This window comes from Carettochelys insculpta, chromosome 9 (assembly GCF_033958435.1).
Source record: "Carettochelys insculpta isolate YL-2023 chromosome 9, ASM3395843v1, whole genome shotgun sequence".
Classification (NCBI taxonomy): Eukaryota; Metazoa; Chordata; order Testudines; family Carettochelyidae; genus Carettochelys; species Carettochelys insculpta.
This window is the reverse complement of record NC_134145.1, coordinates 41,096,565-41,121,202: the sequence shown is the minus strand read 5'-3', so window position 1 is coordinate 41,121,202 and position 24,638 is coordinate 41,096,565. Positions and strand designations below refer to the sequence as shown.

At 42.4% G+C, this 24,638-nt stretch overlaps 2 protein-coding genes across 2 annotated transcripts in view; both read right to left on the bottom strand.

Annotated features, from left to right (window-relative positions):
• Positions 1–5,702: 5,702 nt before the first annotated feature.
• LOC142017455 (pancreatic alpha-amylase-like) lies at positions 5,703–16,603 on the bottom strand. Its single transcript, XM_075002321.1, has 10 exons — positions 16,266–16,603; positions 14,416–14,562; positions 13,510–13,707; positions 11,094–11,324; positions 9,768–9,901; positions 9,563–9,685; positions 9,358–9,457; positions 8,998–9,119; positions 8,781–8,906; positions 5,703–6,205 (listed from the first exon to the last, which is right to left on the bottom strand). The coding sequence occupies exons 1-10, from the start codon at positions 16,545–16,547 to the stop codon at positions 6,016–6,018; spliced, it is 1,653 nt and encodes a 550-aa protein (XP_074858422.1). The 5' UTR covers positions 16,548–16,603; the 3' UTR covers positions 5,703–6,015.
• Positions 16,604–17,194: 591 nt separating this feature from the next.
• RNPC3 (RNA binding region (RNP1, RRM) containing 3) overlaps positions 17,195–24,638 on the bottom strand; it is a 52,645-nt gene continuing 45,201 nt past the window's right edge. The window contains exon 16 of the transcript XR_012646534.1: positions 17,195–17,712. The gene's annotated coding sequence lies outside the window, so the exon portion shown is untranslated. The remainder of the gene's footprint in view (positions 17,713–24,638) is intronic.

Here is a 24,638-nt window from a genome sequence, read left to right as displayed (position 1 = left end):
TGTGAGCTATTATTTAACAAATGATGCCATGACTCTGTGGTTACCTCTGTTTGGGCCTTAAGTGGTAAACCCCAGCAGGAGTTTGTAGGCCTTACTTCTATAGGCACAGTGCAAATCAGAGCAAATGCGATTGTACCTAAGGGCTTGACTGTAAACACTGGATCTAGTTATGTGTGCTGGATGGAAGCTAGAAGCATGTAGGTAAGTATAGGCATAAGTTGATGGTGGGGTGCAATATTAGCATATTGGCTGTGGTGACATCAGGGATGGTATTCCTGATCACTTGTAATCCATTCCACACTAAGACTGGTGTCTGGCCAATCTGGTGTCTGACCTCTGTAACTTTGTTCTCAGCCACAATTATTTCCGATTTGGGGACAATTTATAACTCCAGATAGTGGAACTGCTATGGGCACCTGCATGGCCTCAGAATATGCTAAGATATTTATGGCTGACCTGAAACAACGATTCCTCAGCTCTCGTCCCCTATTACTCTTCCTCTATTTATGATACATTGATGACATCTTTATGATTTGGACCCATGGTCTAGAGATTCTAGAAGAATTCCACAGAGACTTTAACAATCTGCACCCCACCATCAACTTATGCCTCGACTACTCCATGCAAGAGATGCATTTCCTGGACACTACAGTACAAATCAAGGATGGTCTGATAGGTACCACACTCTACCGGAAAACCACTGATCGGAACACCTACCTACATGCTTCTAGCTTCCATCCTGCACACATGACTAGATCCACTGTTTACAGTAAAGCCTTTAGGTACAATCGCATTTGCTCTGATCCTACTGACAGAGACCGAAAACTACAAGATCTTTACCAAATATTCATAAACCTGAATTACCCACCAGGAGAAATAAAAAACAAAATCAACAGGGCCAGACAAGTACCCAGACACCAGCTACTCCAAGATAGGCCCAAAAAAGCCAGGAAGAGAATGCCACTGGTCTTTACCTACAGCCCCCAACTCCAACCACTGCAACGTATTAGTAATGATCTACATCCTATTCTAAATCAGGATGCCACACTCCAGAAGGCCCTAAGTAACAGGCCTGTTCTCTCCTACAAACAACCTCCCAACCTTATGAGGATTCTCACCAACCACCACAGCCTGTACCGCAGGAACACCAGTCCTGAAACTTTTCCTTTCAACAAAGCCCATTGTCCACATATCTATTCTAGAGATGCCATCACTGGACCTAACTAGGTTATCCACAGAATCATGGGCTCATTCTCATGTTCCTCAACTAACATCATATATGCCATCATGTGCCAACAATGTCCAAGTGCTTTGTATATTGGACAGAATTCAAAGTCTCTTTGACAAAGAATTAATGGTCATAAAAAACACATTAAAATACTCCTGATCCACAAACCGGTCAGCCAACACTTTAATGAAGTGGACCATTCTGTTAATGACCTGAAAGTTTGCGTCTTACTGAAGAGGAATTTTGACAACAGTCCAGCAAGAGAGGCTGATGAACGCTCTTTTGTATTCAAATTCGATGCAACACGTGGTTTGAACCGGGATGGGAATTTTCTATCTCATTATAGGGGCTCTTTTGCATTCTTGGCTTAATCTAATTCTTGACTTCTGCCCCCCCTCCTTCTGACCCTCTACTCTCTGATTTGCTCACCTTGATAATATTTTTCTGATTTGTCAACCTTGATCACTATTTTTGGTTCTCTGTGCCTTAAATATTGAGTCTGTTCTGGTAAGGTTATGATCTGAAGAAGTGGGCCAGTCCCACGAAACCTCATCACCTAATAAATTATTTTGGTAGTCTTTAAAGTGCTACATGACCGCTTTTTTGTTTCAAACTAATTATGTTTGAATGAGGGGTGGCCCGGGGCCTTGTATTCCCCATCACTGTTATAGTGCGTATTCATTTCCCTATGTAAGAGATTTGGAAGCTGGTTCCATTGACTGGGGCTACTGTTCCCCTTATGGGACCACAGCAGGGTTCAAGAGTAACCCTCTTTTGAAATGGGGGTGGGGGGCAATGCAACACCATGACTCCTCCCAAGTATTCCCATCGTGTCCCATAACATCTGGCACTTGGCACCAGGGAGTGACTGGGCATTCGGCCGTTATGGAAATGGTGATGTTACTCGTTTCCCTGTTTATGTGGGCATCAGTATATGAATTTATGTGGATCCTTTGATAATCTGCTGGCCCATGTTCCAGCCACAAGTTGTCTCTCAGCTCTGGCCAGACCTTTCTAAGGGTTAGTGCTTGTGCTCTGCAGAAGCTAAGTGTTCTGTTAGTATAACAATTAAAATGAAGCAGCTCAGGTGGCGAGGTTAGTGACCCAGTTCCAGTCTTCTCTTTCACATGGCACACTTTCTGCTCCATCCATCAGGTGCCACAGGATAGCAGAAGTCTCAACAGAAGCAACTTCATGGCCATCTTTTGATACTTCTTGTGTACCTGGGGAGACTGGTGAGACCTTGTTAGCATTTGCAGTTTCTGGTTTAAAAACATTTACAGTTGATTTTGGTGCTTCCAAAACATCCCCATTTCCCCATCAAGTCTGCACAGTTATTTGTGTGTTTGTGGTTAACAAGACCCTCATGAGACTTTGCCACCACAGTTTAGGATTCATTTAACCTCAGGATAAATGCGACGTATTATTAAATCCCCAATTTGAAACACAAGTTTATCTAAGTTGCTGTTATCATCTAGCTGAGCTTGATTTTTTTCTTTTATTACAAAGAAGAGAATTGACTGCTTGGAGCACCACAAGGCTGAAGCAGTTTCCTTATACTAGCTTCTTCTGGTTTTCTTTGACAAAGAACATTTTTCTACCCCTTTTGCAGGTGGCAGATTACATCTTAAAATACTTTCATCAGCATATTTACTGACTTTGGGTAAACAGAGGCATTGCATTGATTCCAGACTTATTGGATTTTGTTCTATAGTTAGGCAAGGTTTTAATGGCTTTTACCCTTTAATCTGGTTTAGGGTGAATTAATTATTTGCTTGGTTAGTTACCAAAGTTTACGAGGTGCTGTTTTTAGTTTCCTTTTTTTACACAGCAGACCAAGTTTGTAATGGTTTTTCTGTTATGCTAACTTTGGACTTATTTAAAGCAACCTATCATGAGGCATATTTCTGGTTATCATTTTTAACATTGCTTAAAGACTTTTATTAAGAGAAAATTAAATACATTGCACCTTATTACTAATTCACTCATTTTAAGTGTATACATTTTTTAAACATACATTGAACTATGTTAACTAATTATACACTACTGTACATAGTTTACATTCCCCTTTTATACATTTGAGGCAGCTAAATGCCAATAGAAACCTCATATCTTCTTTTAGCAATTTTACTTAATTATAAAGATTTAAATTTGATTATTTCTTAGCCCGGCTTATTTACAGAGACTCCTTTGGGAAAAGGGCCCATTTTTGCTTTAGAATGGCTGCAAAGAAACCGAGAATTGTTCTTCATAGCATTTTACAAAGTTAATTTACAAAGTTTAACTGCTTAGTTTCCTCCTAACTTTGCAAAATTAATTTACTCTTTCCTTGAATTACTTGCTTATTTTACAAAATGACATTTTATTGTATATTGCCATTTGAAGTAATACTGCAGGGATTTGGATCTCTTATGCTTGGACTTACTGTTTTTTCCTATCACTATACTCCTGTCCTGGACTTTAGCAAATAGTTCACTCTCCCTGTTTCTTGTATCTAGAACAGACATTAAGCATAAGGTGATTACAGAAGTCATAGAGGGTTTGCTGAGTTTATTTTTTATAATTCACAGTGAGCCACCAGGACTTTTTATTCACCTTTAGAAATGGCAAAATTTGGGCTATTGAAGGGGCTCTGGGTCTTAATAAGGACCCCTTCCTTTAGTAAATCTTGGATTACTCCCTTTACTCCTGTCTCTGCTTCAGATAGCCAGGGTTAATCTTAGGGTTGAGAGCTGTTGGCAGATGGGTATTAACCCCTTCTCTTAACTTACATACTTTACTTAGCAGACACCACAAATCCCTGTGATCCTGTTGGGCATAACCTTTAGCAGGTGATTTCAAATACATCTCTCACATTATTTCTGTATTTCTGTTACCTCTGTAAATTAATTAGTTTTACAACAAAAGAGAAAACTTAACCCTGTGAGCCTATTTAGGTTTTACACAATTTCTGTTCTCTGACATTGAAAGGTGTCCAGATCAGAAGGCATCCACTCCTTATGGATACACCAGCAAGACTAACAAACAAATATGCAAACAGACAGACAAACAAACAAAATTACTCCAGATGGGTCACAAAGCAAAGAAGCTCCAAACATAAAGGAGGAGGAGGAGTACAGATTAGTTCAGTTTCTAATTGCCAGTCACTTGGCAGCACAAAAACCAAAAACAGCTCCCAGTCACCACAAAGGCAAGTTGTAAGATTCTGACACAAACACTTGTTAGCAAGACAATTCATTTAAATTAAGCCTCCACAACGTGAATGTTTGTAAAAGTATACTCTATACCCCAAAGAGTTAATTGGAAAAAGAACTCAGACAAACAGCTTTCAGAGCTGGGCAGTTCCTCAAGGTCTTATACTCTGGGTATCTGTTCAGAAAACTATTTCTCACAGCTCTGTTTGCTGAACTTATTTTACCTATCTCCTATATTTACAATGTAAAGTCACAACTCCTTTCTCTCCTTGTGTCTGCCCAAACCACTACAGCAAACTGAATCTTAGTTAAATCCATTACAGGGATCTTCCCTCCATTATTATGCATGCTGGTTGCAAAGCCTTAGCTTGAATTCCCTACTTTACATACTCTGTCCTTTTTTCATGCACATGTTTTTGTTTATGTTTCCGAATCAGCCTGCAGCTGTTTGGCTTATGTCTCCTCAGGCTGCTTGTGCTGAAATCCTTCCTTTCTGCAGCAAACATGAATAAAACTGCTGCTCCCAAACTATCCGTTTGCCCAGGTCACTATCTCTGTGTGGAATCCCTGATCAGCTGTGCTGTCTTCCCCAACATTCCTTAGTCTCCTAGTATGTGTTTAAATAGGGGCAATACGCCGTACATAATCCCCCACTGTTGCTATCTTCTGTGCCTCCCCACCATCATTTCTGGCAAGATTTACAACTGGTTCTCGCTCATATGAAGTTGGGTACAGGGGGAGAGGGTTGGCTTGGGTTGCCAAATCTTCCCATGGGTAGTGAAGTGGTGGTACGAGCACCAACTGAGAGTTCCCTCTCCCCTGACTTTGCTGTTTCCCCTGACACAGAGGTAGTAATTCTTGTGCTTTGATTTTCTCGCTCTGAGGTGGGCATTTACTTTTCAGAGCATTGTTTCAATCTCTCAAGGTTTCAATTTCTTTCTCCTTTAATTTTATGATGTCCAATAATATTATTACTGCCTTATCTGTTTTATCCCCTTTCTGATTAGTCCAACACTTAATCAAATCCTCGGTCAACAGAGCAAGACTGATACCTCAACAAGGCATACTCTGTACAAAACAGGTCACAATTATATGACAGTAGTGAATATGGGAGTTCCTGGGTACTACTGTGAGGTACTGAGTGTCACAGATTCCATCTCAACTAAGACCTTTTTTGATATTTTTGCATTGCCAGTTAAATGCTGCCCCTGCCCCACACAAAAAAAAATCCATTTTTTCAGCCAGCTCCAACAGGTGCTCTTGCAAGCTCTACCTACACTGTGTCTCTGTTTGGCCAGCTGGCTGCCTGAGTTTTGAAATTAAAACAGTAAAAACAAATCAAATCATTGTTTAATTTCTCCATTACTATTTTCATGTGAATTAAAAATGAAGTACTCTTTAAAATGAACTAAACCTGTAGGCCTGTTACACCACCTTAAAAATTTATATCAGTACCAGTGCTAGTTATTGTGTAATAGAACAGCAACTACGCAGTATTTCATTAATGAGACTAAAAATACCATGACCTCCACACAAATACAGTTTATTCATTGCTACGTATGTTATGCAGAGAATTGTTCATTCTTGTCTAGATTACAGTGTAGCCTCAACATGAATTGCAATGAATGGATCTTCAGCCTGGTTACTAATGTGGAAGTTAGCAGTGCCGTCACCAGCAACCTCCACCTGTATTCCTGTACAGTGGTCACCTTCCTTTTGCCCAGAAATAACGTCACAGTAAGTGCCATTGAGAAGGCCAGTCTGCAAGGTTATCTTCAAGTACCTAGGAAAAACAGATTGGAATGGAGTACGTATAATTCAGACTCTTCGGTACTTTTATTATAAAGTTTCATGTTTGACCACCTTGGTGACTTTGGGGACAGTGTTCTGCTTCACAGTGTCTGTCATTTGGGGTTTACTCTTGGGTCTGGTATTTCACTCCCTAATAAGGTAGAGTCTGAGTTTGTTAGATAGGGAGCAGTATCACCCTACAGTGAATACTCAGGCCAATGTGTATGCTGTCTATCTGGCCTCAAAGAGCCTGTGCAGCCCTGATAGACAGAAAGAAAGGTTCCAGTCTGAATGTCAGAAGGTCTTGCATGTGTAGGAATGAGTAAGCAGAGATAGTTCCAGCTTCTTCCATTCACAAAGCCTTCATATATTTATAATTCAATATATAGTCTGGTGAATATAAATTATTCAGACTCATTTTTCATTTGACCCGGACATTTAAAGAATTAGCTTTTGATTATCTTTAGAATGATCCCACTTTTGAAAGGGCAAAAAGTAATTAAAACTGAAGCCCCATTTCCTGGGAGATAGACATGAGGACAAATGTTAATCTGGTGAAGTATCTTTCAGCCAGCCACTCGTGCTATCATGCATGCACTTCTATCTGACAGCTGCTCCTCCTTTTGCATGAAGGAGACTGTCTAGAGTGTAATTTACACATACAAGACTCAATTCTACTCTACTGGCTGTATTTACTACAGGTTGCATCTCTATTATCCAGACTTCCATAGTCTGGAAACATCTGTGGTCCAGCATCCCCGAGGGTGCACCCAGGCTGGAGCACTCATGGAGAAAAAACAGGCTCCATGCTCAGGAACTCCTTCCCCACCTTCCCAGAGTTTCTTGAACACCACAAATAGCTCATTTGCAGTACTCAAGCTCAAGGAGGGAGGAGGAAGGTCAGTGATGGGGACTTTGAGGGAAGAGGCAGGGTGACTGTGGACCAGGAGTGGGATCCCTGTGGCCAATGACAAGGGCCAGCAATGATGAAGCAGGCACTGCGGGGGAGCACTTGGGGAAAGAGGCAGGGTAACCTGTTGGCTACTGGGCTCAGTACACTTCTGAAAGAGTGGGGGGGATAGCTTGGTGGTATGAGCACTAGCCTGCTAAACCCTGGGTTGTGAGCTCAATCCTTGAGGAGGCTCATTTAGGATTTTTTAAAAAAAGGGATGGTGCTTGGTCCTGCCAAGAGGGCAGGGGACTGGACTCAATGACTTCCTGAGGTTCCCTCCAGCTCTATGAGATGTGTATCGCTGTATGTTATGTTAGGGCTGCACTCCTGGGGCTCAATAGCCATCCTGCCTCTTCCCTTGAGCCCTTCACCTCTCCATCCCCACTCAATCAATGCTGACCCCTCTACTGCTGCCAGAGTGGAGCCCTCAACCTGGTGGCAGCAAAGAAACCAGCACTGACCTCGCCTGGTCTGGCAGATTTCCTGGTTTGGTGAGTCAGGTCTTGAGGGTGCAGCACCAGGGAGGTACATTCTGTACTATAAATTATTCCCCATGTGTGGACTTAATTTCCAGGGACAATCTATGACAATTGTGAACACAACTTAGAAGATAGACTCCAAAGGAAAAAAAAACTACAGAAAAACATGAAGATAAATAGGTCTGATATTATCTGCAGGGACAGTACATTTGTATCAGTTTCCAAAACATTTAGTCTTCCTTATTATTAGGCTAGTATTGTTTTTTTTCTTTTGCCAAGTCCTTCCCTCTCTACACATCAAAATTACCTTTTCTGATCATCCCATTGGATCATCTGAGGAGTTCTGGCACGCTTCACTGGAACTGGGAGGGCTCTTTTTCATGAGTCTCAGACTCTTGGGGGCATCATAGATTCCCTAGATCACTTTCTGAATCTCTGACGCTAAAGAAGTCTAGAAGAGCACAGTGATAACCCTAACATGAAGTACCAGCTTTGATGAGACCCTACAAGGCCCTTTGTGGAATGCCCAGAAATGGCCTGCTCAGACACAGAAAGCTCTTAATAGGAAGAGATTTAAATAAAGTGATTCAAACCGTAACTCACAGAGGACTGAGAACAACTTATATTCAACGTAATTCTGACAAATCCCTGACTGCTCTGCTCCTCTAAAACATCTAGGCTAGTCATCAACTCATCTCACCAGGTAAGAAAGCTAAAAACTCCCAGCTGCTGGGCCTTTTTCAATCCCATCCCAGCTTGCCCACATTATTCTTAGTCAATTCTTTTCCCGTGCCTCATCACGATATCTGCTAGCCTATTTACGTCCAGGCCCAGTGCCAATAATGGCCACGTTTTGTCTGAGACCTGCATGGTTGTGTATTGCCCACTGACCGAGCTCTTACTGCAGATTTCAAGTCCAATGACCAGGAAAAAGCGGCTGGGTAGTGTGTTGTTTAAGTAACTAATTCTGGGCTTTGAAGAGTACTTTAGGGAAACAGTAGGTTTGGACTTGCATTTCGTAAGAGCCTGAACTTATTCCACTCACTATTTGCCAATTTTTTATGGCCAGTAATAATGTACTACCTCCTGATCAGGGTGTAATATTTTTCCTGAAGCTATTCACCTTGCCCACTTACCAGTCATCATTATTAAAGATGATGAAACCTCTATTACCACGCCCAAAAGCCACTTGATTGCTGCCATTGTCCCACCAGTTTGAGAAAGGTTGGCCATCAACCACATTACGGAAAATAACCATGTTCCTGAAAATACAACCAATGAACTTGCTTTTAATTAAAATGTTTCCACATCAGGTGAAGAATATATTGAAAATTGCTGTTTGCAGTGTCCTACTTTATTTGACGCCATCTATGTTCACAGATCCAATCATTGCCACAAGTGGAATCTGGATTAATTGTAACAGGTTTGGTTGATCCATCCTCATAGCTTGGTGGTCCCACCCAATCATTAATGTCCTTTTTATTAAACACAAAGTTATACAGATTAAACATTCTATCTGGTGAGACTGTTCCAGAGGCATACAAAATTATGCTGTTTAAGAAACTAATGCTGGAATTGCATTCCATAAGAGCCTTGACTTGTTCCATTAACCAGTTTTCACTTATTCTATTCATATTCTGAAGTTTGACTTTAAAGGGACAGGAGTAATAGCCTAATGGCTTACAGACTTGTTCTCATTGACCATAAGCCTACCTTTCCATTCTGAAAATATCTTGGCCAACGGTAACTTGACATTACACGTGTAAAGCCATAAGGATGAGCAAGCATAAAGCCAAGTGCCATTTTGTATAGTCTGTAAGCAAAAGAGTAATGAGACACATAAGATACACTGTTTTAGGGAAAGGGAGGGGAGGAAGAAAAAGGAAGAAAGGGAAATCTGTTGGCTGTATAAAGCTACCTGGAATCCCAGAAGGTTAGAACAGAAGCTCCCCCAGCACCATGTCCCCTTTGGGTATCATGATTATCCACAAAGACAAGGGCTCTGTCAGAGGGCATGAAGCCCCAGCCTTCTCCCCAATTTCTAAACAGAGTCAAATATGTTGAAATTAGTATTTCAAATATTGCAGGAATATAATGTTTAATTCAAATAACAGATATATTACTTTAAATAGCTCATTTTTTCTCCATTCCATTTGCGAATCACTGTACCCAGTTTGGCACCATATTTGAATTCAGTCACTCGACCATTTCCAAAGTACTCACTGCTCTTAACTGGCTCATCACTCAAGTCAATTACCTAGTTCAAGTAAGAAAAGCCATTATTATAGTTCAATCAGCTGGAGGAAGAAAACACACAATTCATAGCCCTAAAAGGTGGTTTTATGAAAGAAAGACTCAATTGAAAGTATTAGAAGGGAAATAAGTTGGACTACTTGCTAAATTCCATTTATTGCTTCCTAAAGCAACCCAGGTGCAATTGAAAAACATTAAATACCTCTTGTCCCTGCCCCACCCCAGTACATCCTGACCATGAATAGATTAGTAATGAAATACATGACCCACATTCAGAATGATCAGCTTGACAATAAGAAGAATCAAATGAGAAGTTTGACTTGAAAGGGACATTGCTGAGAGATTTAAGTCCAAAATATTAATTCACATGCGAAACATTAAATGGGTAGAGATTGTTTTTAGACTAGAAAACAGTCATTTACTGATGAAAGTCATGTAACAATATTTCTGAGCCTCAGGGAAAAAATTATAAAGTAATTTGCTGTTTTTAGGGCATACAAATCATATTTTATATTTGACTGGTGCTGCAGCAGTTATCTTACAAAATAAAATTCTGAGATCTATATACAGTTTTAACAATTATAATAATACCCATGAAGACTGGGTGGAGGCACATAAAGGAAGTGAATCAAAAGAAAATGCATGGAAGAATTGATATACATGCTTTACAGTTTTTCACTGAAAGAGCCAACTAGGCTTGCAAATATAAAGCTCTAGTAGCAAAATAGGAAAGTGGGCACTGGCATATGAAGTATTAAAAATCAGAATCTGTAAGATATAAAACTTTCGGGATTTGATACTCCAACTGTCTGATTCTCCAGTATTTTTACTTTTGTGTGATCACTGAGACAGCTACAACATGTATGCTCGTGTTAAAATCATGATTAAAATCCTGGCCACTAGAAGTCAGTAGGAGTGTTGACACTGAAGTCAATGAGCTAGGATTTCACATGAAGTATTTAGGTGGTTTCTTGCTTGCAAACTAAAGGATCCATTTGGGCCCATACAAATTAGAAATATGGACATTTTTACTATAGTTCTTCGCAGTAATTTATGGGTAATTCAGTCTTGCATGCTGCTGAACACTCTTGTCCTAATCCAACAAAGCACTAACACACATGAAAGATCAAGTTCGTACAGTATTTGCATAAAAGAGCCCATTTCTCTGGAGACAGAAACGAGAAAAACTAGATTACCTCCTGGTAAATGAATGGTCTTGATCCATTGGAAAACCATGGTGCAGTTAGATTTTTGAGTTTGTCTAAAATTGCTGTCATATCCCCAGGCCACATGTGTTTGGAAGCATCAATTCTGAAGCCTGCCACGCCAATATCAATAAGACTGTTCATGTATTCAGCAACCTTTGAGCGCACATAGTCTTTCTCTAGGGCAAGATCAAGAAGACTGACAAGGCGACAGTCACGGACCTGTTTAAAAAATTAGCCGGAATTTTGATTTAAGCGAATTTTCATCCCATGTGCTAAATGAGGTGTTCTGAACACAGTTTTTCCAAAGCCAATGTTGTAAAAAAAGAAAAAACACACAGAATAGGGTAGACTTAGGCAGGGCTGACCCAGGAATTTTGTCCATGATATGCACTATTAGTCCCCTTGTCGAGCCAGGGTGCCAATACCTTGCCCATGTGATACCGCTGGTGCCAGTACTTTGCCCGTGCCAAGCTCAGCTCCTGTCTTCCAGCTTAGCACATCCATGTGCTGGGTCTCTATCCATTGCCTAGGTATAGCTACACTTACTGCAGAATTGACTCTGAAGAGCATAATCTTCCAGGGTTCAATTTAGTGCATCTAGTAGGGGTGAGCTAAATTGCACTTTGAGGGTGCCCCCTTTGACTCTGGTACTCCTTGCAGTGATGAGGAGTAATGGAAGTAATGGGAGAGTTTCTTCTAAGCTACATCGACTCCAACTACCCTATTCCCATCACTGCAGTTGCATATTTTAGATCGATTTTTTGCCTAGTGTAGACATGCCCTGAGAAGGGGCATAGTCTGCTGAAAATGGAGGGAGGAAGAGCAGGCTGCTGGGGAGGAGCCCTGCCACAGGAGCTAGGCCCAGGACCGTGGCAAAGTGATTAGTGTTGGCCATCCTTCTGCCTGGCCTTGTGCAGTCAGATTTGGTCCAACAGCCCTTCTGCCTAACACAGGTGATACATGGGGCCTAATCTGAGTAGGACGTGACCACCATGCACCAGTTTGCAACTTTTCTCAATTTTTGCCCCATATCTCCCCTTCCCTACCATCATGGGAGATAAGAGGGGCAGCAAGGACAAATATGAGTGGCCAGTAGGCCAGCCAGTGCTTCCCCTACCATAAGAACAGACAAACTGGGGTCAGACCAAAAGTCCATCTAGCCCAGTGTCCTGTCTCCCCAACAGTGGCCAATGCCAGGTGCCCCAGAGGATGATGTCAGGCTCATTTTGGTCACTGCTAATGGTTCACAATGTTCTTAACATACAGAGGGCTTCAAGCAACATTGAGATTACAAATACTAGACTCTACTAATTTAGGGCCTAGTTGTCTACTACCTTGTATAGTTGTCTAGATATGTACAAGGCTGATTGCATTTTACAACTTTACTGCACAGTATAAGTGGCTTAAGAAGAAGCCATCTGAGAATCAGTCCATTAATTCTGTATTCCTAAGGATTGGAAGGATGAGCACAAGGTAGAGTGCCATCTATTGAAACATACTTTCCATGTTGCCTGGGGATTTCCATCTTTTTTTTATTGATCAGCATGGGTACTGTTGGCAGGGATGTGGCCTTACCCAGACCCTGCCCCTGGCCAGGCCTGCTTCAGTGTGTTTTTCCCAGAGCTTTTCCCAGAGCTCTCCCCTGGCTGGGGCTGGCTAGCTGGCCTCCCACAGGTACTCTAGTCAGCTAGTGCTCAGGCCACACTGCCTGCCCAGTGCTCAGACGGTGCTGGGGATGCTGCTGATCGGTGCTCTGGGTCTTGCTGCCTGGGTGCACCAGGAATTTAGAGCAGCAGAACTGGGGTATTATGGTCATGCCGCTCAGAGTGCCAAGGCCTAGGGTATTGCCCCCCAAACTCTCAGCTCCAGGGCCACAGGCTGTGGTGGTGGTGCTCTGGGTTCCTGTGACAGAGTGGGGCAGGGCCTTGGATAAAGGGGAGTGGACAGAGGCTGTCCTTCCTGGATGGGTGGGCCACTGGCTGCCCTGATTAGCTTATAAGAGATGATAACACCCTTTGAAATGATCAGCGTGGCCTTGATTTAGCAAGTTTCTTAAGCATGGCTCCTAGCTTTAATTACCATCCCTACCAACTAATTAACGCAGAGACTACTGTGTGTGAAATATTGCTGAAGCTGGACAAAAATTTCCTATCAAATATATTTGTCAAGCAAAAAAATGTTTTGCCAAATTTAAAAACACTCTTAAATTTAATTTTAAGTTTTAAATGTTAAAAGGGAAACATATGTATTATTATTTTTATATTGCCAATGAACTGAGAAATCTGTTATTCACCCATCTCTACATTTTTCCTGTTGTGAGGTTTTTTTTTCCTGTGACAAAGCCCACTAAAGAGGAGAGTGGGAGTAAGAATAGACAAGGACAATACTTTTTACAATTGTTTACCTGAGCAACATCTTGGTAATTTTCAATGTCTCCACTCCCAGTTTTACATTTACCATCATTAAAGTCCCAAGCTGAGTATGGTACAGCAGGAAAATCTCTGGTCACTGCATTGAAATAGCTTCCACAAGTAGAACTATTACCAGAGCCAACACCAGATCCACACATGTGATTGATTACAGCATCCACATAAATATGAACCTAGAAAGCAAGTCTGCATTTCAGTTTAATGAAGCTAGTACTCGAGTGACCTTTACCAAATAACATTTATCTCACTAACATTCCCCACCCTTTTGAGTCCCCACTCTTTTTTCCTGCAGGAGTGTTTTCCTGTGACCAAAGTATGCTTTTCTAAATGTCTAACAGTGAGCTTACCACTCAGTGATATGCACCTCATTTGAAAGACCAGACTACTTGGGAGAAAATTATAATGCCTTTCTTTTTAACTCTAATCTCCCCCTAAGTACCTTTCTCTGATTTTGAATGCTAATGAGCACATAACACCAAGCTCATGGGAAGTAAAAGTGAAATTTATGCATTTAAAGTTTTACTATTGCCAAAGAATGACTGTGATTTTTGCTGAGAGCTTTGCAATTACACTTATTTTAAAAAATAGGCAGAAGTTGAAAAGCAAATATTTCTCCTGATTACAAGCTTAAAAACCTCCCACAAAAGTCAACAACTCAGAAAACAAGTTTTGGAGTTTTGCATTAAAAATATATTGTGTTGAGCCGCTTTTGGTTGACATAGTCCTCCACTGTGAACAGGTGAAACATGACCTATGTTGCCATGTGGCTTTAGTGAAGAATATACACCTTTTCTCCCCACTTGGGAACAGGACAAAGGGCTACCTAAGTCTCTTTCATTGCCCCACACTGTCTATATAAGAGGAATTTCAAAGTCTCTTACTCCAACATTGTTGCATCTGGTCACCATGTCTTTAAATTCATCATCATATCCAGATCGTGTACATAGATTGTAGCTGATCGGTTGGTATCTTTCCCACCAGGGTCTCCATGGGTTAGTAATTATAATATTTTCATTTGGAGGAGATATCTATGAATGAAATGACAGCATTTAATAATAAGCCAGTAATTACTTATGTACTTGTTCAAAGGGTGTGAAAGACAGAGGGTCTGAGGCCTTGCTCCTCTGCAGCAAGTAGCTGGCTTTACCAGAACCCAATCCAGGGAGATGCTCAATACTCTCATCTTCTTTTCAGATCAGTGGGAGATGAAGTACCTCAGCATCTCAGAGGCAGTCCTTATAGACAGGAAGTCACTGAGAGCTCATATTCAAGTGTTTAATGAAACTAGCATATGAAATGGATATAGGTTAGTGTTCATGCAGCAAGCTGGAACATGATACGTGTCAAATTGCAGATGTCACACTATCGCGTCAAACTGTACTTTGGACCCTTTTAGTTCCTCTTGATACACCGCTGACAACTTTTGTTGTCCTTATCCCTCTCTGGGTGGAACCATATAGGCCTATCACTCCTAGAATGGGCCTCTGGGCTGCAAGCCTCTGTTTACCAACAGAAATATGAGAGGCCCAACTGCATTTAGGAGCTGGCCTCCCAGCCTGTTTTTACACAGGAGACTGATTAAATGCACTAAAACAATTTCTTCAAAATGAAGTATTTATTCACCCAAAGATTCACTGAACTCTGAGAAGTTAAAAACTGAGGCACCTATGCACACGTCTCATCTAAAACTTGCAAGAAAGAATAAAGTTCAGTTCCATTCAGCCCAGACCCCCACAATTCTGAACAGGGAGAGACAGACAGAATATTTTCACTGTGTATGTCAGACTTCCCTCCAGCCACAGCTGCCTGCCCCCGTCTCTTTATCCTAGATGGGGAAGGAGGAGTCCACCTTTGCTAAACAGTTCCTTTGATCCCAGGGACAGGAAAAATAAACAGACAAACCCAGCTGGAGTCAGACAGGTGGGCATTTCCCGTTTAAACCTCATTCCATTATTACCCTAAGGAGACTTGGTATCTCTCTGTAGATACCTTTCTCCTTTTATTCAGTTCTGCATAGTCAAAATATCATTCAGATAAAGTGCAATACTAATAAAAACATACAGGTATCTTTGCTACTTTCCACAGCAGTTAATCAAGATTCAGGTGTTACTTTGTTCTTAGAGGAACTAGTATTTCAATCACACCTTTTGGAATGACTAAATAAATGCATCCCAAAATGATGGGGGAGGTCTTATTTTTACTTTAGCATTTCCATTTCCAATTTCCAGTGAGTTTGAACTTGTTGCCTGTTCAACATGATCTGGATTTTTATTTTGGTAAACCAAATATGCTGGATATCAAGGAATTTCACTATTAACATTAGTAGTAGGCATCCTTCAGTCTGCATAGACTATGGATCGCGCCCTTTAAAGTTTCAATTGAGGACTTCATTTACAGTGTCTATTGTGACTATGAAGACCCACACAAGAGTGACAGTCCTTGCTGCATCTCTTGCAGATGTAGTGGGTGTCTGGCAAGTCCTTATTGTGCTTTCTGTGCACTTGCTTCTCCTCTGCTAGCTGTCTGATCTTCATCTCGCCCTTCTGAAGGCCCTTGTGTAACCCCTGCCTCCATCTGCTGCGGTCGTCTGCTAGTTCTTCCCAGTTGTCCAGCTCGATGTCTACCTCACTGAGGTCTCTCTTGCAGACATCTTTGATCTGGATTTTTATTTTGGTAAACCAAATATGCTGGATATCAAGGAATTTCACTATTAACATTAAAGGCTACATACCTGAACTCCACCAAATCCATTGGGTGCCAAATACCGTTCACATTCAAGAGCAATGTCAGCCCAACACCATTCAAATAGATGAACAATAGATGTCCTTCCAGGCTTTGTATTTGGGTCGTATTGTGCCCAACAAAGTCCGATGGCTGTTACCAGAAGAAACGCCTTCATGGTTCTTTTAGTAATAATATCTTCTGCTCTTTTCAGTGGATTTTTATACTCATGAAAGAGGGCAAAGTACATGGTACAAAATGCACATTTAAAAAGGCCAACTATTTTTAGCATGTATTTTGTTTATCTTGCTGTTCTGACTGTTTAGGAATTGCTTATCAGATGAAGCAATAACACAGCTTCACAGGATAACTTCAATACTGTAACAAGTTAAGGCTCAGTCCAGGACTACACATAGATGTCATGCTGGTATAACTACTGGTGCTGGAGTGAGCTTTTTACAGCTATATTTATGCTGGTACAACCCCTGCTGTGGACACGTTTATACTGCTATAACTGTATTTGCACTAAGGGGGCATTGTAAGTATAGTTAAAGCTGTACTACTTTTGTGTTTAGACAAAGCTTTAAAGTGTTTTGTTTGGAGGCTTAATTCTGTCAACAAATTCAATATTTCAGAAGGACTGTACACATACACCTACACATGTCCAAACACTTTTTGTCAAAACCAGACTTGAACACAACCTCAGATTCTGCAATTAAATCCCAAGGGTTTGTCAGAGCTGTAGGTTTTTACCTGGTTGGAAACAAACACTAAATATTTTGTATCCATCTGCATTGCATCTTGACAGTGCGAAACATTGTATTGAATGTACAAAACGGGTGTCTGTTTCTCAGAGTAGATGCTGCCATTCAGGCACGGGCCTGGGAGTGCTGTGGAGCTCTGTTGTCCTGCCCCTCTCTGCACCCTGGTATAAAAGGAGAGGAATCTGAAAATCCTTCACCCATTTAACAAATTCAGCATAGTGTCCACTGTATGACATAGCCAGTTCTCCTGGTGGGCACATTGTGAGGCCACAGCCATGCACCGACCTCCTTTTCAACCCCTTTAGAGTGCTATGGTCTCCAGAGAGCAGTAAATGCATTTTATCAAGCCTCAAACATAGGTATCACAGCTTCACACTTCATTAAGTTCTTTGATATTGTGTTCAGCCAAGTAAGGGCCAACCACTTTCTAGTTCTCTGTTTCTAGACCTTTTTTAAAAAAAATGAAACCCCTAAACATGTTCCCTAAAGTATCCCAGAATTTTGACAAAGCCATATCTTGAAATGCCTCTGTGAAAACCACCAGTCCTCTCTTCTCAAAACACAGCAAGGATGTAGAGCCTTCAGCTTTTAGACTATTCATTTTGTACCAGTGACGGTTGGACAGTTTGGATTAACTTGCACACACGCCTCTTGTAACCAGGAAGTTGAACTACTCTTTCTAGAATTCAGGACCTAAAAATGAGGGAACAAGGTGAAAAACAGGAAGGTAGTACTGTTAACATATGTAGTAGCAAGATAAAAATAAACATTGACATGATGGTGTTTGAAAGGAAGAGCCAATGCAGAGGCGTTCTACAATGAAGGCTCAGAGCAGCATGTGCTTTTCAGAAGATTTAATCTTCAGGATTTCTGTACCACTCACACTGGGCTGGGCAATGGCGCTGAAAACCGTATAACATTACAGATAAATTCCTGGAATGCAAAAGGATCCATACAAAATGTCAAGAAAAAATTATTTCTACATTACAACTTTCCCTTTGCTTGAAACATAAGTATAAGTGAGGACGAATCCACCTCAACCTTTCTGTGTAGTTGTACTCTTTGGAACTTGTTCAGCTGCAAAGTGTGCCAGTTTATATGGCACACCTTCTGCTGCCAGATCCTGTTGCCATCAGCTGTTATTGTAAATAACAATCATAATTTGAAGCTGAGTTATTTTGAATGACTCATTTGGCAAATATAGCCCATTCTTCTGCTTACAAACTAATTTCCATGCCATCTGTACCTGTTGAGTAATTTATGAACAAGTTTACCTAGGAAGTGTTTATGAACTGTGTGCATTTTGCGGCTTCATTGTGTACTATGGTTGTTTGATCACATAGTATTGTTTTTGTTCCCTGATTGTGGGAGAGTGCAGATAAAAAGGAGAATTTGTGATAGTCATTGACACTTGATTTTCTCTAGAGAAGATAGAAGCAGTTTACCTAGTTGGCAGAATTATGGTCATTGTCATCATTATCAACCATGAGCTCAGCACCCATTGGTATCTGATGCCTCTCTCACTATTTCCTTTCATCTTTTCCTATCCAGTGCAGAGTGGCTTAGCTTCTGTAGACTAGCTCTGCACAAATTTACTATATCATCTACTCATTCTCTGTGGGGTCTGACTCTCCTATTCAAACCACCCATTATGCCGAATACCACATTCTTGATTCTTCATTCTCCATTCATTCTGCAAATATGCTCAAATAGCTTAACTTCTGTTGTAACCTTCTGCAGCAGGTTATCTTTCGGTTGTATCTTCCTACATAATTCCTCGTTGGTGACCTTCTGTATTCATCCTATTCTCAGGATCTTTCTATAACAACGCCTCTTGAATACCAATATTCTTCTCTTCGAATCTTTTATCACCCGTCTCACATCCATACAACATGCTGCTGAATACACACGTTTTCAAGTTGTTAACTCTTAACCTGTGCACAGATATCCCTACTACCTCTTCCTTGATCTTGTCCATTGCTCTCTCTAGATGGGTGATAAAGATACTTGGCAATATCAGATCTCCTTGTCTCATACCTCTACTTGTTCTAAACCAACTTCCCAACTCCCACACATTCTCACCACTGCCTCCTCATTGTCATTGATACCCTTCAACAACAGTATCAGTCTGCTGTACACTCCATACAACTCCAACACCACCCAAGTTACTTTCTGAGCGACTGGAAAATTAGAGCTGCTTTGGAAGGAGATGGAGAGATACCAATGCAATACACTTCGACTGGCGGAAGTTCGTTGGACAGCATAGGGAGAGATGTGCGGTTGTGAAGTCATTTGGTCAGGGAATGAAATGAAGCATGAGGAAGGTGTTGGATTCCTTCTTAGCAAAAGAGCTAGAGGAGCATTGTTAGGATACAAACAGGTGAGGCAAAAATGATGGTAGTGACATTTGAAGAATTATAGTACTTGGAATCTTTTTGTTTTCCGGGCCAATTGAATCACACCTTGTCTTAAATAGCACTACAACAAAAGTCAGGCAGTTCTACACTATGCAGTCTGATTTCAAAGTTTGTCTTTACATTCATGCTGTAACTCTGGGTTACACATGTGCATGCACAATCCCAGCAACCAAAATTAAGGTTAAAGATTTGATTGGCGACTTATATCATTGTGACTATGAGTGGTTATACTGTCTTAACTCCAAGAGAAAAGTTACATTTAATTGTTAAACTTTCTCGTGGCCTGCCATGTATTAAAGCTGGAGAGGTTGAGGAGATTCTGTTGATTAGTGATCCTCAGTTGGAAGCCACCTGCCACGCATACCTCATGCCTGAATACGTCGAGATACCTGGTCTCCTTTGCCTTGCAGGGCTGGAGCTCACCCTGGCATTCCTGCTCATTAACCATGGAGATGAAGGAGCAAGGGGAAAGGTGAGAGTATTGTAGCCAGACATGAACCCCCCATTTGGCCTTTTCTTCTTCTCCCACCCACTGGGAGAGACAGAGAGAGAAATAAGCAGGGGAGACAGGTAGCCTTTGATGTCCTGGGAACGCAGGTGTGCTGTCTTGCCCAGCCTCTCTACTATACACAAAAACCAGACAGTGAATGGGCTAGCTAATGGCCGCCCTTCTGGCTGATCTCTGTGATTGACACACCTTGATCACTTCCCCAGGAAGAACAGGGAACCCCTGCCCATCACCTCCAAAGGTGCCCAATTGTCCACAGTTCACAGGTGCGAATTGAGCCTTGCACCTTCCCTGGGAAACCTGGGGTTCAAAGATATTCCTCCCAATTGGCCACTTGAGACCAGGAAGAAGCGTACATGACAAAAGGAGTATAAAGGGGCTTGGCAGACCACCACCCCCTCTTTTGAGTTTCAATCACCTACACCTGCTGGCCAGGTCTGGAATTAACTCCCAAGACTGGGGATGCCTGGTTCGTATCTACTTCTTCCCGAGGGATTGAGAGAAAGATTCTGGGTCACACCAGATCTAGGAGGCAGGGGTAAGAATTACACCTGTACTACACTTCTTTCCTATAGGAATTGAGGGAAAGACTCTGGTTCCACCAGGTCTAAGAGGCAGGGGTGAAAATCACACCTGCAACTTGCCTTTCTTGTGTACACATTAATTGTATTAGTTTAAGCTAGCTAGTTTGTCTAAAACTTTTCTTAAGTTAAATTGTGTTGTTTCCCCTTTAAAAACCATGAGTACTAACTGGTACTTTTATCATTTGTCTTAGTTAAATTGTTTCTATCTTTGTATAAATAAAAAGTAACTGTTAAAGCCTCTCTAAGTGTAATTTTCCTCTTGCTGCTGTACCCGAACTAAACACAAACCAAAGAACCGAGACTGCCCTGGCTGCTTAGTGTAGCTGCTGGTGTGGCATCACCCCCTTTGCCCCACCAGACCCTTAGCTGGCACCTGGGCATCGGCTCACAAGTACAGGTATTTGTATCCCGTAAAGGGCACATAATATACTCTTTAGTCCGTGGAGGAATAACCCCTGGTGTTTGCCAAATGGCCAGATTGCTCTCCTAAACTGTCTTTATAAAGGGTAGGGGAACAATTGAAGGATGTCCACTAGGAGACCTTCTACTTCCTCTGCCTGAATGCCCAAACTATGGGCCAAGCAGCAGAGCAGGTCCTGAAGGGACCTGTGGTCTGTTGGGGTAGGAGCTGATGCTGATGTCTTTGTCAAGTGAGGACAGATGAAGCCACCAGAGGGACTGAGCTGTCTTGGTATTCAGCCTGGTCTGGACTTTGTAAGTCCTCTTATTGATTGCCAGACTGGGTATGTTCAGAGGAGGCAGAAGCCTGAACCGGCAAATATGAATCCAGGGAACTAGGACAATCCAGGGAACTATAGACTGGTCAGATTTATCTCAATCCCTGGGAACATAATGGAGGGGATCCTCAAGGAATCCATCTTGGAGAACTTGGAAGAGGGGAAAGTGATCAAAAGCAGCCAACATGTATTCACCAGGAGCAAGTCCTGCCTGACCCATCTGATAAGCTTCTATGACAAGATAACAGGCTCTGTGGACATGGGGAAGTCAGTGGATGTGATATACCTTGACTTCAGCAAAGCTTTTGATAAGGACTCCCACAACATTCTTGCCCATAAGTTAAGGAAATATGGATTAGATCCTTGGACTAAGGATAAGATGGATAGAAAGCTGACAATGGTCAGGCTCAATGGATAGTGGTCAATGGCTCAGTTGGTTTCAAGCGGAGTGCTGCAAGGCTCAGTTCTGGGGCCGGTGCTGTTCAGCATCTTTATTAAGGACCTGAATGAGGGACTGGATTGCACCCTTAGCAAGCCTGTTGATGACACAAAACTAGGGGCAGAGATAGATATGTTGGAGGGTAGAGAGAGAATCCAGAGTGACCTGGATAAATTGGAAGATTGGGCCAAAAGAAATCTGATGCGCTTCAACAAAAAGTGTAGAGTGCTGCACCTGCGATGGAAGAATCCCAAGCATTGTTATTGGCTAGGGACCGACTGGCTAAGCAGCAGTACAGAGGAGAGAGACCTAGGGGTTATGGTGGATGAAAGGCTGGATTTAAGTAAACAGTGTACCCTTGTAGCCAAGAATGCTAACGGTATACTAGGGTGCATTAGAAGGAGCATTTCAAGTAGATCTAGAGAAGTGGGTTGTTCCCCTTTATTCGTGATTCTGTGAACAACAAAGGCTGCTGACAGCTTTGTCTACATATCTATACTGGAGATACCATCACTGGACCTAACCAGGTTATTCACAAAATCACAGGCACAGTCTAAAGTTCCTCTACTAACATCATACATACATCATGTGCCAACAATGCCCAGATGCTGTGTATATTGGACAGACTTCAAACTCTCTTAGACAAAGAGTTAATGGGCACAAAACAGACATAAAAACACTCCTGATCCACAAACAGTTCAGCCAGCACTTTAATGGAGTGGGCCATTCTGTTAATGGCATAAAAGTTTGCGTCTTACTGAAGAGGAATTTTCACAACACTCTTTCAAGAGAGGATACTGAACTCTTATATGCAAATTTGACACATTAACACATGGTTTGAACTAGGATGGAATTTTCTGGGTCATTATAGGGGCTCATTTGCATACTTGGCTTAATCTAATTCTTGAGTCTAGCCCCCGCCTTTGCCCCTCTACTCTCTGATTTGCTCACCTTGAGAATTTTTCTGATTTGTCTACCTTGAGTACTATTATTGGTTCTCTATGCCTTAAATATTGAGTCTGTTCTGGTATGGCTATGGTCTAAAGAAGTGGGTCTGTCCCATGAAAGCTCACCTAATCAATTATTTTGTTAGTCTTTAAAGTGCTACTGGACTGCTTTTTACTTTTCATCACAGTTTTTGACTATTACTATTTAAAATTAAACTAATACATAGTTAAATTTAACTATTGTGACAAAGTCCCTTGTCAGCCCCTGTGGGTCCCTGCGCTGCCTGGCGGTTCTATGCTGCCTCAGAGACTCACGGAGGCCCCTTTTTGCCCAGGCCTTTCCAAAGGCAGGGGTCTCTGCTTAGCGAGCCATCCTCATCATAGGCAAGACCAGTATGGGGAAAATAACACCAGTCCCCTTGAAGGGCCGCGACTGCTCCTAGAGTGATCCCTCTGGGGAAGGATGGGGGGAGTCCAGACCCACCCTCTACCCTGGACTGCAGCCCAGGGTCCCTACGAGGACAAGAGGCAACCAGCAGGGCCTTCACCCCTGCCCCAAAGTAGTAGCCTCACCCTGGGCCACTTTGCCCACCGCTTCCCCGTGGTGCCATCTCGCTCTGCTCTTGCTCTGCTCCTCCGGTGCACCTTCCAAAACCTTCCCCCCTGCTATGAGATGGGGAGCCGTTTATAGGGAGCACAGGGCCCATCTGACCCATGAGGGCCTGGGCCTACACAGGGAACAGAAATGCCTTGGCTTACCACCCGGCATATCTTCTCTCTGCAGGGCTCCTGCAGCCTGTCCCCACAGGCTGGGGAGCAGCCACAGAGAGCCCACTTAGGACCCCTGTGGCTGGGAGGTTGGGTGCTGGGAGGTGGGCAGCCTTAGCTGCTGGCTTTAGCCCCCTTCTTTTGGGCCAGCTTCTTCCCTGCCCTAGGCAGGCTGCTTTCTCTTCCCCCCTACTCCACCCCTCCCAGCTAGTTTTTTCTGGAATTGCTGGGTGGGTGGTGTGTGGAGGAATACGACAATTCTTTGGCTGGTGTACTGTGTAAGTCATTAAAGCTCTGTTCAAAGTTTTGATGCAAATCATCTTACCTTCCAACATGCACAAATTCTTAAACTCAAGGTAATAATAAAACCAGTTTTCACCAAAGAAAGTAAATTTATTACACAGGTCTAGTTAAATAGTAAGAGTAGTGACATTTCTTTCCCTTGCTGCTCCTAGAATATAGGGAGATCCATACTGCTCCCTGCACCTAACAAAATACTAACTCTCAATTTGGTGGAAAGATTTATTGCTCCTCAAAATGTTTGTATTTCATTGCCAACTGAGCACCTTTACATAGTCTTTCCCACAAATTTAGTAGATAACATATAAAACAGGTTAGTTTCACTAGAAGTTTGAAAATTAGTATCCCATGCTTTCAGATAGTAGTGCTAAAAATCAACACTTTAGGCTGCTTCAATAACACTGTAGGAATGCTAACCTATATTGGTCCCTTGGCTTGGCTGTCCTCACCCTGCTGCCAAATAAGGGTGAGCCCCACGACCTTCAGAACTGGCATCCCATCTTGCTCCTCAGCATGGACTACAAATTATTGCGAAAGCCAGCTCCCACCGCTTGGGGTCCGTGCTGCAGGACATGGTCCACCCTGACCAGACCTACACCATCCCAGGCTGCACCATCTTTGACAACCTCTATCTGGTCCGGGATCTCTTAGAGCTTGGGTGTAGGGATGGCCTGTCATTTGCCCTCCTATCCTTGGACCAGGAGAAGGCATTTGACAGGGTGGACCACGGGTATCTCCTGGGCACCCCGCAGGCCTTGGGCTTCAGGCAATGCTTTGTTGGGTTTCTCCGGGTGCTGTACGCTGCCTCAGAGTGCATGGTCAAGCTCAACTGGACCCTGAGCACTCCGGCCAGCTTCGGACGGGGAGTACGACAAGGTGGCCCGCTCTCAGGACAGCTCTACGCCCTGGCCATCGAGCC